This window comes from Sebastes umbrosus, chromosome 18 (assembly GCF_015220745.1).
Source record: "Sebastes umbrosus isolate fSebUmb1 chromosome 18, fSebUmb1.pri, whole genome shotgun sequence".
Taxonomy (NCBI): domain Eukaryota; kingdom Metazoa; phylum Chordata; class Actinopteri; order Perciformes; family Sebastidae; genus Sebastes; species Sebastes umbrosus.
The window spans coordinates 1,057,183-1,074,820 of NC_051286.1; the positions used below are offsets into that span (position 1 = coordinate 1,057,183).

At 40.1% G+C, this 17,638-nt stretch overlaps 1 protein-coding gene across 1 annotated transcript in view; it reads left to right on the top strand.

Moving 5' to 3' along the window:
* cnksr3 (cnksr family member 3) overlaps nt 1–17,638 on the top strand; it is a 51,981-nt gene that overhangs the window by 17,638 nt on the left and 16,705 nt on the right. The window contains exons 3-13 of the mRNA XM_037751460.1: nt 2,995–3,197; nt 3,839–3,926; nt 6,139–6,180; nt 8,697–8,816; nt 9,311–9,370; nt 9,472–9,540; nt 9,906–10,055; nt 12,090–12,208; nt 12,367–12,551; nt 12,693–12,773; nt 13,818–14,122. Of these exons, the coding sequence (XP_037607388.1) occupies nt 2,995–3,197; nt 3,839–3,926; nt 6,139–6,180; nt 8,697–8,816; nt 9,311–9,370; nt 9,472–9,540; nt 9,906–10,055; nt 12,090–12,208; nt 12,367–12,551; nt 12,693–12,773; nt 13,818–14,122 (1,422 nt within the window). The remainder of the gene's footprint in view (nt 1–2,994; nt 3,198–3,838; nt 3,927–6,138; nt 6,181–8,696; nt 8,817–9,310; nt 9,371–9,471; nt 9,541–9,905; nt 10,056–12,089; nt 12,209–12,366; nt 12,552–12,692; nt 12,774–13,817; nt 14,123–17,638) is intronic.

Genomic DNA, 17,638 nt, shown 5'->3' on the forward strand with positions numbered 1-17,638 from the left:
TGTTTTGTCCAACCAGCAGTCCAAACCTCAACATTATGACATTAACATTATTTAAAGGAAAAGCAGACAATCTTCACATTCGTGAAGCTGAAATTTTTGTATAAAAAAATTACAAAAAAGATGTACTTTAACTTTTTCATATATTTTGTGTGCAACATATCTTAATCTGTAAAGTAACTAAAGCTGTCAGATAAATGTAATGTAGTAAAATGTCAATATTTACCTCTGAAATGTAGTGAAGTAGAGAAGTAAAGTAAAAGTACCTTAAATGTGTACCTAACAACAGCACTTGAGTAAATGTACTTAGTTACATTCCACCACTGATTTAGTGAATATTTATGTTCAGTTTCACCTGAACTTAACTCATCTGTGAGAAAATATGAGGTTCACTTGCTGGCTTTTTCCCGGGCTTTGGACCTTCCACAGCGAATGGAACTGATTATGAGATCTAAGAGCCGAACTTGGACGTGACATCAGACCGAACAGAGTCCTGAATAGATCGTCCATCAGCAGCAGCTCCACAGTTTTTCCTGTCTGACTCAATTGAAGGTCAAGTGACGTTCTTTTGTGGATATTTTCTGCAGCACAGAGCCGAGTTTACTGCTCTCTGGTGTGGCGCAGGAAACAGATGTGACCACTCCCACCTGTCAGAGAGACCCCCCCACCCTTCCCTTGACACACACACACACACACACACACACACACACACACACACACACACACACACACATACATACTGATTGAAACAGAGGAAGAGCCGTTGCCGTTTCTGTTCCAGCAGCAGTTTTCCGTCGGCCGTCAGATGATCAGTTTTCCACCTGAGAAACTGAAACACCACAGCTTCATGAGTTAAGAGAACATAGTCGGGCTGTTCAGAGGTAACAGTGAATGTAGCTCAGTTATCTGAGGCTCTTGTGTTGTATTAAGAGATACAGAAGATAAATAAATCTCCTTGTTACCGTTACAAGCTGAATGATTCAGAACCAGAGTTCCCCAACCACATTTCAGTTCCTGCAAAGTATCAGTACATAATCAATAGGAAATATAACTCACAATATAACTCACAGATTATCTCTCCTCCTCAAAATCTGATCCCGCACAAATGTAAAGTTAAGAGCAATAATATAATAATGGTTTTAGTTATATTTCAAACAAAATTGCCAAACAAACATCTGTTGATTCCAGATGATTCCTGCTTCAACTGTGATGATTTGATGATTTTCTTTATCATAATTGTTAGTGAAGTGAATATCTTTGTTGTTTTTTTTACTGTTGGTCGGACAAAACAAGACATCTACATGTGTTTCCTTGGAAATTTTTACAGCATTTTTCATTATTTTCTGACATTTTAGCAACAAAACGATGACTTAAATAATCAATAAAACAATTAATCAATAATAAAAATAATTTAGTAAGTTGCAGTCCTACAAACGAGGATTTCAGATTGAAAAGCTTCTACTCTTTTCATCCTTAATGTGGTGCATTGAGCTTGAACTATTGTTTTATCTTTAATAGTAATTTTTGGAGTGTAATGACACTTCAACAAGTGTTAAAATGTGACAAACAGAGCAGTTAGATGTGTTTTTCCACCATGGTAGTCAGGTTTATTGTTGATTCAATACAGATTTGGGTATGAACAGAATGGTGCTGAAATAATTAGTTGATTCATTTATTAGTTTAAGCCATTAAATTATTGTTTAAGTCATTCCTCAAGTGAAATACTAAACATTCTCTGGGTCCAGCTTCTCAAACGTCAAGATTTGCTGCTTCTTTCATTGTAAATTGAATATCTTTGTGTTTTGGATTGTTGGTCGGACATAAAACTATTTGAAGACATCCCCTTGGATTCTGGGAAACTGTGCTGGGAACATATTATAGACTAAACAGTTAAATGATTAATCAGAAAAACAATGAAGAGGTTAATCTATAATTAGAATAACCAGTAGGTGCAGCTCTAGAGGAGAGTTTCTGTTCAGCTTCTGCATTTCTTCAGCTTTTCAACACAAAAGGTTTATATTTTTAATTATTTGTTTGGATCTTTGGTGAACTGAAGTGAGACTCACATGTGTGTTTAGTCAGATATAGAGACAGATACTGTCTGTTTCCCCCCAACAAAGGTCTAACTTCATTGTAGAGCTCTTTTCTGATAGACAGTTCTGATCATTTGAGCTGAAACATGACTTGAACTCTCTTGTCAGGTGTCATGTTTCATTACGGTGGATGTCTGTTATTTTTTACAGTGCAGTCAGTCGACAGGTGGAACGTCAGTTTGGCTGCAGATGTTTTTGTTGGCTCTGAGTGTCACTACGCCTCAAACATCTGGGCCGCCTCCGGCAAGCCGGCGTGTTCACACCGTCAGCTGACTGAGAGGAAACATTATAGATATAAAACTGATTTATATCTGATCTGATTTATATGACTGACCAGCAACAGGAGGTCACACACTACAAGATCTTTCACCGGAGGAATCCCAGATGAGTTCTCCAAACTACGTGTTGTCACGAAAACACACGAGAAATACCCGATAAATGACGTGATACCATACGCGGAACACATTGCTGATGTTGTTGTTGGCACATGTTTCGCGAAATAGCCCGTTTCTACACTTTATTACTATTTATTTATTCCTCTCGGTGGAACAACAATTTTGTTCCTTGTTGCGACTGCAGCACATTCAGTCAGTTCCTGTTGTTACAGGCGACCCCTCCTCCTCCAGGTTTACCCTCAACCCGTGTCTCACGCTCTCATCGGCTGGAGCTCGTGGCCGGAGTCCACGACAGGTCCAGATATTTAGCATGCTAGATATCTGAGCTCCCCGAGCTTTTGTCGGGGAGCAGAAAATCAGGGCCAAAGTCGTGTAGTGAGAACTAGACATTAGTTAATAATAATTCTGCCCACTGCAGCTTTAGCATTCTGTATGTTGGTAATGTATTGTTTAAGATGTAAGCTCTATAACTGTTGTATTTGAAGCACGTCTCCATTTATTTTGGACAGAACTACGGCGTGGAGAAGGACAACCTGAAGACTCTGGTGGGGAAGATGAGAGCGGCGCACCACAACCTCAACAGCTCGGTGTCGCAGCGCAGGAAGAACCCCGCCTACCACAATAAAATCTCCCATCAGCCCTCCAACGAGTTCCTGACCGCCGTGGTCGAGCTGATCGGAGCCGCCAAGAGTATGCTGGCCTGGCTGGACAGGTAAGAGTTTATACCAGACGCATGTTATCTGACACTCATTCAGACCTCAGCGGTACTGGTCCTTGTTCACATGTGAGACGTCTGTCAGCTGTCCGTGCGTCTCTCTGGACAGGTAGACTTTATACCAGACTCTAGTTCTCGGTGCTGCTGGTCCTTGTTAACATGTGAGACATCTGTCAGCTGTCCATGCGTCTCTCTGGCTGCCGTCAGGTTTTTCTCAGCTTGTATCAGCTTGAAGAACATTCCTGCATCGCTGCAGCTGTTACACACAAACACTGACAAGTTCCTGCACTGACGCCCAAAACACATCTGACATCTGTCGCATGTCAAGTCACGCACACGCAAACACACACACCTGAGCCAAGGTTCAACCTGAATCTGGTATCCAATCCAGGTTATTTAGAATCTAATTATGTTCAGATTTCTACATTTGTAAATATCGAACGAAAACTTGAGATAACGTGTGATCACCGTTTGTTGGCTGTGAAGACACAACGTCTAATTAATGTTCACAATCTGCAATGGGATGCATTTGGTCAACTGAAACAGAACCTTCTATCAGAATCAGACCCTACAGACTCCTGACAGTATCAGCATCAGGTCACCTCGCTGTAATAAAACCTATATTCTCTCTGTTCCAGGACTCCTCTGACGAGCGCCAACGACTTCACCTCCACCAAAAGCAGAATCATCCAGCTGTGCCTGGAGCTCACCTCCACCGTCCAGAAGGTCAGTGAGGCTCAAACATCCTTAAACCTTCTCATCAGCAGCATCTAAAGGGACATCAGAGACGGAGAGAGGGTCATGACTTCTCATGTTGGACCCCGGAGACGGTTTAATCTCACTGCTTTGATGATGATGATGATGATGATGATGATGATGATGATGATGATGATGAACCAGATAACTTCTGTTTACATGTACAAAGTCCTTTTGATGACGATCCTCTTTCAGATATCGGTTTTACCAAAACAAGCAAGAACAAGAGACAGTTTTTATATTTTAACTTCTTAATCTTCTGTTCATCATCATATTTGATTTATTACCAGTACAGTAATACAAATAAAAATAAAATATACTACATACAAGTCATGTGTTTGGGAGTAAACAATACAAATAGTGCAAAGAAAAAAATACTGGATGGACAAACAGTACGTGAACTGGATGATTATGTACAGTATGTCTATATACTGTATATACACCGGGGAGGATTTATATATACAATGACAGATATTTACATATTATAATATGTACATAAAGTGACAGATATATTAAACACTGTAAATTATAATCTAAAATGTGCATTAAAGACTGTAAATTATAATCTAAAAATGTGCAGAAATGTGCATTAAAGACTAAATTATAATCTAGAAATGTGCATTAAAGACTGTAAATTATGATCTAAAAATGTGCATTAAAGACTGTAAGATTAACAACTACTAGCTGCTTTAGCCAATGAAAGTCTTAAAACTTGTGGTTAGGTTGTCTGAACATGGCCGTAAACACAACAGCTTTTATGAGACGTTCTTTACGAGTCATTTAGTGGAAAGGTGTGATTGTTTTACTGGGTTTAAAATACTTTTTTGAGTTTTAAAATAAAGCAGATGATTCCTAATAAAAAATAAAAGCCCAGGTGAAATTTGAAAAGCAGTTTTTTAGTTGGATATTTTTTGCAGCGTGTCCCCTCCCTCCATGTGACTGCAGCGTTTTGTGCAGCGTTGAGGCGTCGCCGCGCCGCGCTGTCATGCAATCATCCCGTCAGCCCGTTAGCAGGGAGCTGTTATTTAACCGACCGCAGGAGGAATCCTCTCGGTGTCTCTGGGAGGCGTTCGCCGTCCCTCCTTCTGGTTTCTCTCCTGCAGGCTGTCATTTCTCAAATATTTGTTTTCCCGCTGATTCCTTTCTCCTCTTTTTCTTCTTCTTCTTCTGTGTTTACTCACTCAGTTCTGCACACAGACTGACGTCTGGAAAGGAACGCTGTCTCATTTCACACGATGGGCTTTTATAAAACAAGCTTAACATTTATTTTGTATTCAGTTTGTTTCTGGTCGGTGTCTGTATATTGAATGTGATGTAGTACAAAAAAGCCTAATTAAAGGAAAAGGCTGGCATTATTTTATATTATACAGAAACCATAAATGCGTCTCTCAATACTTTCTGACTCCAATGTTCCCAATATTCCCTTTAAATTCCCCATAAGATATCTCCAGTCACCGTCTCTATTCTCCCTGTTGTTTGTTTTTCACTATAGCTACAGTATATTTTATATTGCACCCAACTAACACACCAGTGTTTTGTTTGTAACTTACGTTAGTGACGTTTGTCCGTGACATTCGTGACGATCGTCACATGTTTTTTATTGATGTTTGTGACGTGTTTTCCGTAGTTGTGTTACGTTGTTTCCGTACGTGTTTTACTTAGTTTACGTATTTATTTTAAGCCCAAGCACGACGTCTTTCCTTACCCTGACTAAGTGGTTTTCTTTTTATTTTATCTCCCTACATTATTGTCTAAATGTCGTACACTGTCAGGTATATATAACTCTGATGGAGAAAAACAAATCTCATTTATTTTGACTTAATCTTCATGATGTAGACTCAAATATAAAGTCTGTTAGTTTGAAACCAGAGTCTGTGGGGCTCAAAGAGTTGAATCATGTGACTTTCTTATTGTCTTGTCCAATCCCTTTTCAAAATAAAAGCACAAAATCAGAGGGCAAGATCTAGAATAAATCACATCACACTATTAATTTGACTATAAAGACGAACTGAAACTAGCGGCTTAAAGTAGGAGTCGTCTTATTTCATGGGCAGAATAGTTCACGTCTGGATGTAAATGCAGATGTTTGGAAGTTTTTTTTTAGGATTGAAGTGTGAGTTTTTTGCAGCGTGACGTCCATCAGTCAGTCAGTCAGTCTTTCTGTCTGTCTCTTTAATTACAGGACTGCACTGTTTATGAGATCGAGGAGAAGATTCTGGAAGTGGTGAGTACTGCTGCTCCTTTTCCCTCTGGTTTGGATGTTTGGAGATGCTGATCGGAAACACACACACACACACTCAGAGTGAGCGAGCACACGTTTCCTCTTCCTGTCTCGCACCGAGCGTCCCGTGGCGTTCACTGTTAGTGTGCGTTTGAATCTGCAGGTTTGTTTATTCAGCTCAGGACCGTCCACTTCCTGTCTTAGATAACACTTCCTGTTGGTCGTCCTGTTGTTCCCAGAATCCTGAATCAGCTGATGTTAAATCACGTTTCCTCCTGACCACCTTCTAGTGTGACCTCTTGACCCTCTGAGTCTCCTCTAATGAGACCTCAGGCTTTACTGTATGTGCATGAATCAACACTGTGTTGAAAACCACTAAAACTACGTCCTGGTTCCTTGTGAGTGTTCTGCAGACGATAAGTCACATAGTGTCCTTAAAGATCATCAAAAAGCTGCCAACAAATGAGATAGAACATTTTGATTATTGAGCTTTAGAATGGTTGGCAGTGTTCAACATCATGTCAGCTTTCAGATGATGTACACCACGTCTATGTGACATCTACTGTTGACCTGCTATCTCGCCCTAAAGACCCCCTGGACCCCCTAAAGAAGTCTAAAACGGTTCTATTGTGGGTCTCAGAGGGTTAAATTTACCAATAACTGTAAAGTGCTGCTGTTGATTGAAAGCTTCACATCAGATCCACACTCCACTCCACAGATATTACACACAATACTGCAGAAACACAGGCTATAACTTCTAAATCTAATGTTGGTGTACTGTAAGAATCTACGGTGCAACTGTATTATAAAGAAAAGGGACTGGACTCAGATCAGGATCAGTAGGCCTCCTCTGTTTAACCCTCCATTTGACATGATGGTAAACACACATGAAGGTATATTTGTGTGCTTTAATATGGTGTGAGATATCTTGTTATCTTTTCTTTTCCTGTAGTTTTTTTATAGTCTTTCTGTCTCCTAACGAGGCGTCTCAGTGAAGGTGAAGGTTTTGCTTCAGTTTGTTTGTCCAGGTGACAAAGAGGGAAACACTGCAACGATAGATAAAGTAGCAGGAGAGCCTGAGAACAAAACCAACAACTCACTCTCTGTGCGGTTTAAAGCTTTGACAGCTGTACAGTTTTGTGTATTCAGTTGTGTAAAAGTAGTGTTAGACTGTTCTCCACCCAGAGACGAGCTCGTCAGCTCGTCAGAAACAAGCTATGGATCATCAAAATATTCAAATCAAGAGAAAAAGAAGCATGTTTTTGTGTTTCCCATGACCTCGGCCCCCCGCGGGGCTTCAGGGTGTCTCGTCAGTATGGAGATAATATGAGTTCAGGCCTCCAGCTCCAGCTAGATCCTCCTGTCTGTTTCAACATAACCAACAGTTATGTAACATGTATGTGATGCTGCTCTGATCTCTGAGGGGTTCAGAAGTCTATTTATTCTCTTCCTTTTCCACACAGAGGTCAGAGGTCAGGGACAGGCAGCTTTAGGGCCACAGCAGGTAGTGACTCAGCATTTTAGACTCATCAGAACGGACACTTTGTCATCATATAGGAGATAGAAACTGGCACGAGGCCGAGGACTTCCTCTCCTGACTTTTAGAAATGTGTTTGATGCCTGAAGCTGTGAAACTTGCTGAGGAAGTACAAATAACGTGAAGAGTTATAGAATAAATAATGAATAATGTGAAGAGTTTCAGTACAATTAGAAGCCAAATGAACGAGTGAAGAAACATAGTATTTTTATCCTAAAAATAATAATATAATAATATTAATATTCTTTTTTAATATAGCACTTTACAAAGTGCTTCATATGACATTAAAAGCAGATAAATGAAGCAAAAGAAACAATAAGGTAACTCTTAAAACAGAACATCACAGAACATATCAATAATAATAAAAATATACATAAATGTGTATAATACATGCATAAAAATTGACATATTGATTCCACCACCTCATCATGAGATCTGTTCTGAGTCTGTTTGATGAGTTTTATTCAAGTAGTATCACATATGTGAGTTACTAGGGCTACAACTAATAATTATTTTCATTATTGATTAATCTGCAGATATTTTCTTTTATTAATTAATAAGTCTAAAAACATAACAAGAAAGTAGGAAAAGGTCCATCAGTCTTCAAAATGTTCTTTGTCTTATTCATTTATATTGTAAGATGGAATGAGTTTGTATCTTGGAGAACAAATTACATTTATGGATTAATTGAATCAATAAATAAAATGTAAAAAGAAAAGTTCACAGAAGACCAAAAAAAGTAGCAAAATCTCTTTTATTAATTATATATAAATTATTTTGAGAACCTGGAAGCATCAAATATTTGGTATTTTTGATTGAAAAAATGACCTAAATGATTAATTAAATATAAAAAATACATGTTGATTTATCATCTAATCGATTAATCAACTAATCGTTTCAGCTCGATGTGTAACTTTATCTTATTTCGGGAATTAAAGTGCAGTTTGCGTGAAACAGCCGTTGACCTTGTATTTTGTTTCAGTCCCGAGCTCTGACGGGCGTCTGCGAGAACACGGTCCAGGCGACCTCTGACCCCTCAAAGAGCGAGCTGTCCTGTCTGGAGGAGGTGCACATCACCAACGTGAAGCCTGGGGAGGGACTGGTGAGCTCCGAAAACACCATAAAACAGCATGAGACTAAAGAATATTACATCATTTATGTTCAGACCATATCAGAGGGACGTCACTGTCACATACTGTTAGTAACAAGCTCTGTAAAAGAAGAAAACCCACAATTCAACCCGACTTCCCCGAGAAACACTAACAGGTATTTAAGTGCTGCAACATGAACCACAATCAGCACCGAGTCCAAAACAGAAACACATGTAGGTCCAAACAAATAAACCACCGCAGCAGCAGCAGTGAGGAACTGTAGAGAAACCACGTGAAGTTATTTATATAGATAAGATTCATATATATATATATATATATGTATATATATATATATATATATATATATATATATATATATGTGTATATATATATATATATATATATATATACACATATATATATATATATATATATATATATATATATATATATATATATATACCTTCTCAAACACTGAGTTCATTACATGTGTTTTATCTTTCAGGGTATTTACATCAAGTCCACCTACGACGGGCTTCACGTCATCACAGGAACTACAGAGAATGTGAGTGTGCTGCTGTTTTCAGGACTGGAGAAGAGAAAAGACATTTAGTGTCTTCGGTTTACCTTCTAATAAGAGTACAACTGTGTGATTCTGCTCTTCAGTCTCCTGCAGATAAAACTCAGAGGATTCACGCTGGAGACGAAGTCGTTCAGGTCAACCAACAGACCGTGGTGAGTCCAAAGTCCTCAAGGCATTTTGGGAATTAGGCTTATTTGCTTTCTTGCCAAACGTCCGATGAGAGGATCGATACCACTCTCGTAATTCTGTTCTTAAGTTACGCCACTTCAGTAGTTATTTGAACCCAAACCACCATCTTTTCCTGAACCTAGCTAAGTAGTTTCCTGTGAAGACGGAAGTTTAGTTTGAAAAATACTGGAGTGGAAATTGACACGTGTGTCACCTGTTGCTGGACATTCGTAGGAAAATGCACGAAAAATAATGAATAACTTTTTGTAAGATATCATACGAACCGTCGTATGAGGATACGTTGCAGTGTTCAGTACCGCTCAAGAGTTGTGCTCTGTGATTGGTCCAGGTGGGCTGGCAGTTGAAGCATCTGGTGGAGAAGCTGAGGGCGGAGTCTGGTGGCGTCGTCCTGGTGGTGAAGAAGAGGCCGTCCGGAATGACCGCTGGCTTCGCGCCCGCTCCGCTGAAGAACCTGCGCTGGAGGCCGCCGCTCATACAGGTGAGCTGCCCCGACACCTGTCAGTACGACACCTGTCGGTACCACACAGTCGGAACGACACCCGTCGGTACGACACGTCTAAACATCCAAGACTCTGAAATCCAACCAGCTTCTTCTTGTCCTCCTTCCTCCTGATTCTTTTATTATCATTCTCTAAAAGACGTACGAGCAGCAGAAGGTTGTTCTGTGGTTGTGGAGCAAAAAACATGAGCTGCTACGGATGTCACCTTACCAGAAATGTAGTAGTCAACCAGTAAACCCAGCAGCCTCCCAGTCTGCTAGTTTCTGTAACTAGTAAACCCAGCAGCCTCCCAGTCTGCTGCTCCATTGAGGTGTGTGGGAACAATGGATCCCTTCTTGCCTTCTTCCTGGAACAATCGAGGAAAGGAAACGGCTCAACTGTCGGCTGCGTTGATGTCAGACATCTTTAGAAGGTGACTCATTCGTCGCTCCACAATGTGACGGTTCTGACTTCACCAAACGGCCTCCAGGGTTTAGTGCTGACAGGCGTCCAGGATGTGAGTGTTTGAGGAAGATAGGAGTCTTAAACGCCCCTCGACAGCCCGGTTCACTCTCTAATCTCAGTCTGTCTTTACCTCACCGTCACTCCTACTGTTCAGGTCAAAGGTCATCCTGAATCATCGCTTACGTCTCCTCTACTGGTACTCCGCTGTAAAGGAATCTCATAAACCAGCTGCTCACTGGAGATGTTATCAAACCAACGGGAGGAAATAGAGCATTCGTTGGGGACTATTTTCAGCGGCGGATTAATCCACATGTGGTGCTCTAGTGAGTGTCAGTGGCAGCAGGACTGTGGGTGTGTGTGTGTGTGTGTGTGTGTGTGTGTGTGTGTGTGTTTGTGTGTGTGTGTTTTGATGTTAATTAAATGTTTAATCAGCAGGAGAACACGTCGTTTCTTCTTTCAGTAGAAGCAGAAAAGGAGCTGAGTGAAGTTCCTGTTTATGGGAGTTCAGGAGGAAGGAAACCGAAAAGCTTCGTCGGCTGTTTCTCGTCTCCAGCTGGAACGTCTTACTTCTGTTTTATGAGAAACACCATTAACCTCGCTGGGGGGGGGGCGTTTTGGGCTTGATAATGTTTTGTTTTTCAATCATTTGGCCGCGTTAATGCACATAACATGCATTAAGTTTTATTTATTTATGTATTTCGAATTTTTTAAGTTCAATCTCAGCTCCTATAATAAGTCTATAATATATTATATAGTCAAAATACAGACTGTGAGACCCTTAAGGACAAAAATGTCCTCAATGAAACCCATTAAAACCAAAGTTTTTGATCCTTCAGCCATTTCAGCATAAAATCACACATCCAGTCTCGAGCCCTGACCTCAACATTGTAGTTTTTACTATTTTCCACCAGATAATCCCCCCGGCATTCAGCATACAGAGAATAATAAATATTTGGTATTTATGATCAGGACTGATGTTGGTTAAAATATTTAACTCATGGAAAGTGGAAATTAATATTAATATACAACCTGTAAGGACATCAGAGCAACTTGTTTTAAAGTGAGGCACAAGGGCTTGAGGGATCATTCCCTCCTTCAGGGCCGTCTTAATAAAGGACATACAGGCGGTCGCCTAGGGCGCCACCTTCTGGGGGGCGCTGGTCGCCCTTTAAAAAAAAGAAATGCCGGTGTCGCCCTTCCTCATTTTCTGCATTGAGGTAACAAATAAACAAATAAATAAATAAAGCAAGAAATACACCTTCCACCCCGTAACTCTGTTTCTCACACTTCATCTGCCCGGACGCTTATTCGTTAAGAAAACTGTAAATTGCAGTGAAACTAACTAAACATGTCTTAAACCATTATGATGTGTGATGTCTGATGTGTGTTGGGGCTAGGGTTAAGGTTCCTGGAGCACCGAAAGCTGTAGAGGAATCATGACCTCCTCTGCTGTGTGACGGAGACGTTGTTAAAAGCTCCACAGAAACACCGACTAGAAGTAGATACAGCTGAGAAATGTGTTCTGTTTCCATAATTAAATGAAAGATTATTTCTGTGGTTGTGTCCAGACGTCTCAGGGAGCTCCGGGTCTCTACAGATCTCGACAGCCAGAAACCTCCGACGCTCCTGGCAAGAGAGTCTTGGATTTGTACGTCCCTCCACCGCCTGCAGCACCTTACATACCGCTGTGAGTACCTCACCGATTCAGCAGCTCTCTGATTACAGTATATCATATAAATATATTTATTAATATATATATATATATATATATATAGTTTATCATAGTTATAACGTGGAACCAATAATTCAAAGTTTTAATCCTCCTCCCGTCCGGTTCCTCTGAAGAGACGGGAACATCAACGCGTCTTCGGGAGTGAAAATGAGGCCGAAGTCTCCAAACTCGTGTCTGGACGCAGACGTGCGGCGACGCTCCACTTTTACAGACGACAACAGGACGTCCATCAACGCCCCCCCACCTGACCCCCAGCAATCAATCCCTGTGTCCCTTAGACAGAGATCATCTACACGCTGTGAGTGCACACACACACACATCTATACTTCTGAGGACCTCATTAACATCAAATATTCTCTTTAACAGCCTTTTAAAACAAGATAGAGATGTTTATCTCCGCTCATATTGTAACTTGTTGTTGTGTCTGGGCGGTTTGCAGGTAAACCTCGACCTGTCTCCATGCCGGTGGAGTCGTTCTCAGTGGACCCGTCCTCCAGACCCGGGGCAAAGGGGAGGAAAGGTGAGCTCCGCCTGGTTCAGCCAGGCGTTTATCAGTAATGTGTCGTCTGTCTGCCTCGTTAACAAACAGCGACAGGACGGGCCGCGTGCTTTGAATTTTTACCTCGTGGATTATTAACCCCGAGAGCTTCACCTTGAGGAACCGACCGTGTGGATGTAAATGTGTGTTTGGCAGTTTGTCCGAGATAGCGGGCTGTTAATGGAAGTTAAACAGAGACACATTAAGAGGTGGACTGTTTCCACTGACGCTTAACAAAAGAGACTGAACTGAACTGCTGGCAGCTGTGTCATGTTGAGTCATTTACACGTGACTTCATCTTTAAAACAATCACCTTGAAACGTTCTCAATGTCAGTCTGCTTCTAGTAAGTTCTTTATTTAGTACTGCTATTTAATATGTGCATACAGACTCTTATATGCAAGTGATTTCTTGAATGAAGTCACATGACGTTGTTTCCTCGTTGTTTCTTCGTTCTTTCCTCGTTGTTTCCTCATTGTTTCCTCATTGTTTACTCGTTGTTTCCTCGTTGTTTCCTCATTGTTTTCTCATTGTTTCCTCGTTGTTTCCTCATTGTTTCCTCATTGTTTCCTCATTGTTTACTCGTTGTTTACTCGTTGTTTCCTCATTGTTTCCTTGTTGTTTCCTCATTGTTTCTTCATTGTTTACTCATGGTTTCCTCATTATTTCCTCGTTGTTTCCTCATTGTTTCCTCATTGTTTACTCGTTGTTTCCTCATGGTTTCCTCATGGTTCACTCGTTGTTTACTTGTTGTTTCCTCATTGTTTACTCGTTTTTTCCTCCTCGTTGTTTCCTCCTCGTTGTTTCCTCATTGTTTCCTCATTGTTTACTCGTTCTTTACTTGTTGTTTCCTCCTCGTTGTTTCCTCGTTTTTTCTTCATTGTTTCCTCATTGTTTCCTTGTTGTTTCCTCATTGTTTCCTCATTGTTTCCGTATTGTTTCCTCGTTGTTTCCTCATTGTTTCCTCGTTGTTTCCTCGTTGTTTCTTTGTTGTTTCCTCATTGCTCCCGTCTGGTCTCCTGAACAGGTCAGGACATCCTGCACAGATATCTGAGTAACGAGGGAATCAGCACCATCACGGAGGAGGAGCCGTGTTTCCCTCTGCCGTACCGAGGACACCCGTCTGTCCGCGGCGTCGACCACATCAGAGGCAGCCAGTGCTTCATCAACGCCAACCTGCACAACAGCGCCACCATCCCTTACCAGGAAGCAGCGTCCAAGAAGCCTGCCGCCTCCTCCTCCTCTGCCGCCGTTTCTCCTCCTATGCCTGTAACGAAACCGTCGACGTCGTTGCTCGGAGGCTGGCTGGCTCGTCTCCGGCTGCTCAGCCACTGACGGACGTCTCAACACACGTTTTATCAGACATGACACATTCTGCTCATCATGTGGCTCCTACAGGAGGTCCTGGACTCTCAGCCTGATCCTCAGGATGCTTTTTAAAAGCTCAAAGCCTTCAGCAAATAGTTTTAACAGTGAAATCCAGCAGACATGATAGAAAGATTTTATGGTGGAGGAGATTTTAAAAAGTCAAAGCAAAGAAGAAAAAGACATCACAGAGCAGCAGTCAGTCGTTTTTCTGACCAGGACAGGTTAGTCACAGCTCTTCTTTTTCATGTCAGTTATCACCATGAACATCTTACTAGAGATTCCATGTTGATGCTTGTCAGTTTAATTTCCCATTAAAATAATTTATAATAGAACATTTTATTAAATTGTAGCTCTGTTTGGCCAGTTGAGCTGATCATCTCTCCCACTCTGACACCTGTTTACTCACATTTTCTACTTCTAAAGAACAAACTTTGAAGATGTTGTGTTTGCTGACCTCCAGTGGTTGAACTTGGCACCAGGTGAACTCTGTGTGATCAGGTTACACATCCATCAGTGATGCTGAGTTTACAAAAGTAAAACATCCAAATTGTGCACTTAACTAAAAATAGTTGGTAACACTTTATTAAAATATCCAAACCAGTTCTGACTTTGAACCAGTTTCTAATATAAAAAATAAAGTTTGGACCTGCTGAGCTTCCATACAGGACGTAAGACTCAGGGAAAACAGTTGGAAAACATTCAGCTTGTTTATGGAAACAGAAAATAGTTCTACTTTTGTTATTTTGGGCCTTTTAACCCCTCAAATATACCTCATAATGTCTGTGTACGGCAGCCTGAATCTGCTGAAAATGATGCTGGTTTTTGTTTTCAACAGATTTTGCCGTCTTTAGCTCAAGTTTATACGACAAGAATCAATAAACAGAAATAGAATCAGTAAATCTAAACTATTGAAGGCCTTGACATTCACCTGACAAGTTCAGATTCACAGAGCAAATAATCAAACTTCAGTGTATTTCTAGTTTAAAAATGATGAAGCATTTCTAAACATCAGAGCTGCTGCGTCGAGTCTCAGGAGCCGCTGGTGCCTCTCGTATCTTGATCTGTAAATATGTTTTTATTTTATCACTGCAAAGATGTGCTTTTCACTTTAAGAGAAGGTAAAAATACAAGAAAGAAATACTCAACGTTGTTACTCAATATTTCTGACGCTTCACAAAAGTCTTGTTACAACATTAATTACAATATAAACTTGTTTTTGAGGAGAAATGATTTAATGATAGTTTTAAAAATACAGTAACAAAATACCTTAGCAGTCAAAGGAAGCATGGTAAATAACATCATTGATAAAATGTTTACCATCAGGGTTTTTTATGACTTGCGTGCATTTTTAAGAAAGCAGTCTTAAAGTTAAAGGTTGCGTCCGAAATGTCATACTAACATGCTCTTTATTAGGCTAAAACAGTATGTGAGATATTTTAGTATGTCCGAAACCTTAATATTAAACCAATAATTCGCAAATTACATACTATTTCTGGTGAAATATTACAGTATGCAACGCTGGAGACTACGGCGGCATAAATATCCCACAATGCGATGCGGTAGTGACGACGACGTTCATAACAGACGTTGACCGACAGCTCTGTAACATCAATAACTCTTTGATTTAACTGTAAGTATAAGATTTCACATTGCTAGGCGTAATTTATATTTTAAATTAATTCAGACTTTGATTCTCACAATCCTTGTTTTGATCACACGATGTTGGCACGGGTTACCATGGTTACTTGTCTCCAACCGGCGAGGAGGCTCTCAGGAGGTGACGACGTAAATTACTGCTCAGCGCCTGTTTATTCACACAAAAGTATACTGAACAATAGTACACATATAGGGTATTTAGTACACAGTATGAGATTTCGGATGCAGCCATTGTATATAAAAAACTAAAAGATGTCCTCCTGTAACAGTTCATAGTATAAAAATTGTATAAAATCTGAGTTAAATTGTTTTGATGGACTCAAACTGAAGAACTCATGAACCCTCGCAGTTCAAGCTGAAGAGAAAATGTTCTCTGATTTTGCTGATATTTTAGTTTTAGAGTGAAATTTAAGTGTTAAATTCCAAAACCTTGTGTTGTTCTTTTAGAGATTTTACCTTAAATGTTAAATCTCAAACCTGCACTTGAGTTCGTTCTGAAAACTGCTGCTGCCGTCGTTTGACTTACAGATACTTTGATGCTGGAAGCTGCTTAAAATTTCAGGTAAAACTAACTGATGTTAAGTATTTCAGGTGAGGCTTACTGCACTCTAACACTGTGTTCACACCAAGAGCCAAGTCAATTTTCGCCTGGCTTTACTCGTGTGACTTGGATCCAGCATAATAACAACCTCAGTGGTTCCTCTAAATGTTCTCTGAAGAACTCCAGTGTGTTTGAGGTTTCTTCATGTACCATTATGAAAACCATTCTGATGGAGTTCCTCAGGGAACCGTTTGGGATCCTCTGATGTTTACAATCCGAGGAGTTCCTTAAGTTTCCTCAAAGGTCTTTTTCTTTTGTAAAGAGTGTTTCTGGTTCATGTTCGGTGCCTTAATACTAACAAACATTATGCAAGAGCTACGAAAGCTAAAGATTATCAAGTAAGTGAAACTGTAAATATCTCAGAGGCGACCTTGCAGGTTCTTTACTGGATACAAATGTGCAAATAAGTGAAAAAAAAAACTATTTCTCTAATATCTGATTTTTGGTTTCTGAACATAACATTTCTATTTAAAGTGAGACGATGTAAGTTTTAGAAGAAATATAAAATTCTTCATTTTACAAATAAAAAGTTTAATTTATAAGCACTAAAACACTGTTACTTTACGTTACCATAACTACTCAGTTTCCTGATTTTATTTTCTGCATATGATCCCATTTGGCTTTCAGTTGGGTCACCTAAAGATGGCTGAAAGGAATCATGGGAAATGTAGGAAAATCCATCATGTTATCATCCTGTAATTACCACTTGTGGCCACAATTGTCGCTGTACAGCAAAAGTTACAGTCTCACTTTAAGGGGAAAATTCATCAATTTAATGTTTTTCCAGATTTCTACATTTTTGACGATCCTGTTTGTTTTGCCAAACTACATGCAAATAAGAGTCGGTTTTGTCCTGTTAAGTATTTTGTAAGAGTCTCTTAGTTTAACTGGTATCATTCTTCATTTGTTCCAGAGCTCTGCAGTATGATGCCTCTGTGATGCTTTGTAACTTGTGAAAAATATAAAAAATAAAGTGCAATTTATTTTGAAAGATTTCAGCTTTCCATCAAGTACACTAATGTTGATAAAGGACTAGAGAAATCTAGTGTTTACTGAAAGATGCATGTACACGACGTGTAAATATTTAACCATGACCAGCCTGAAAATGATGAACATCTGAAACGATTGAAGCAGAGCCAGTCGGAGCTGACTGATGCTACACTATCATTGGCCAGTCTGCGTACAAGGGGCGGGACTTAGCGAAGAGTCAAGGTATGCCATTC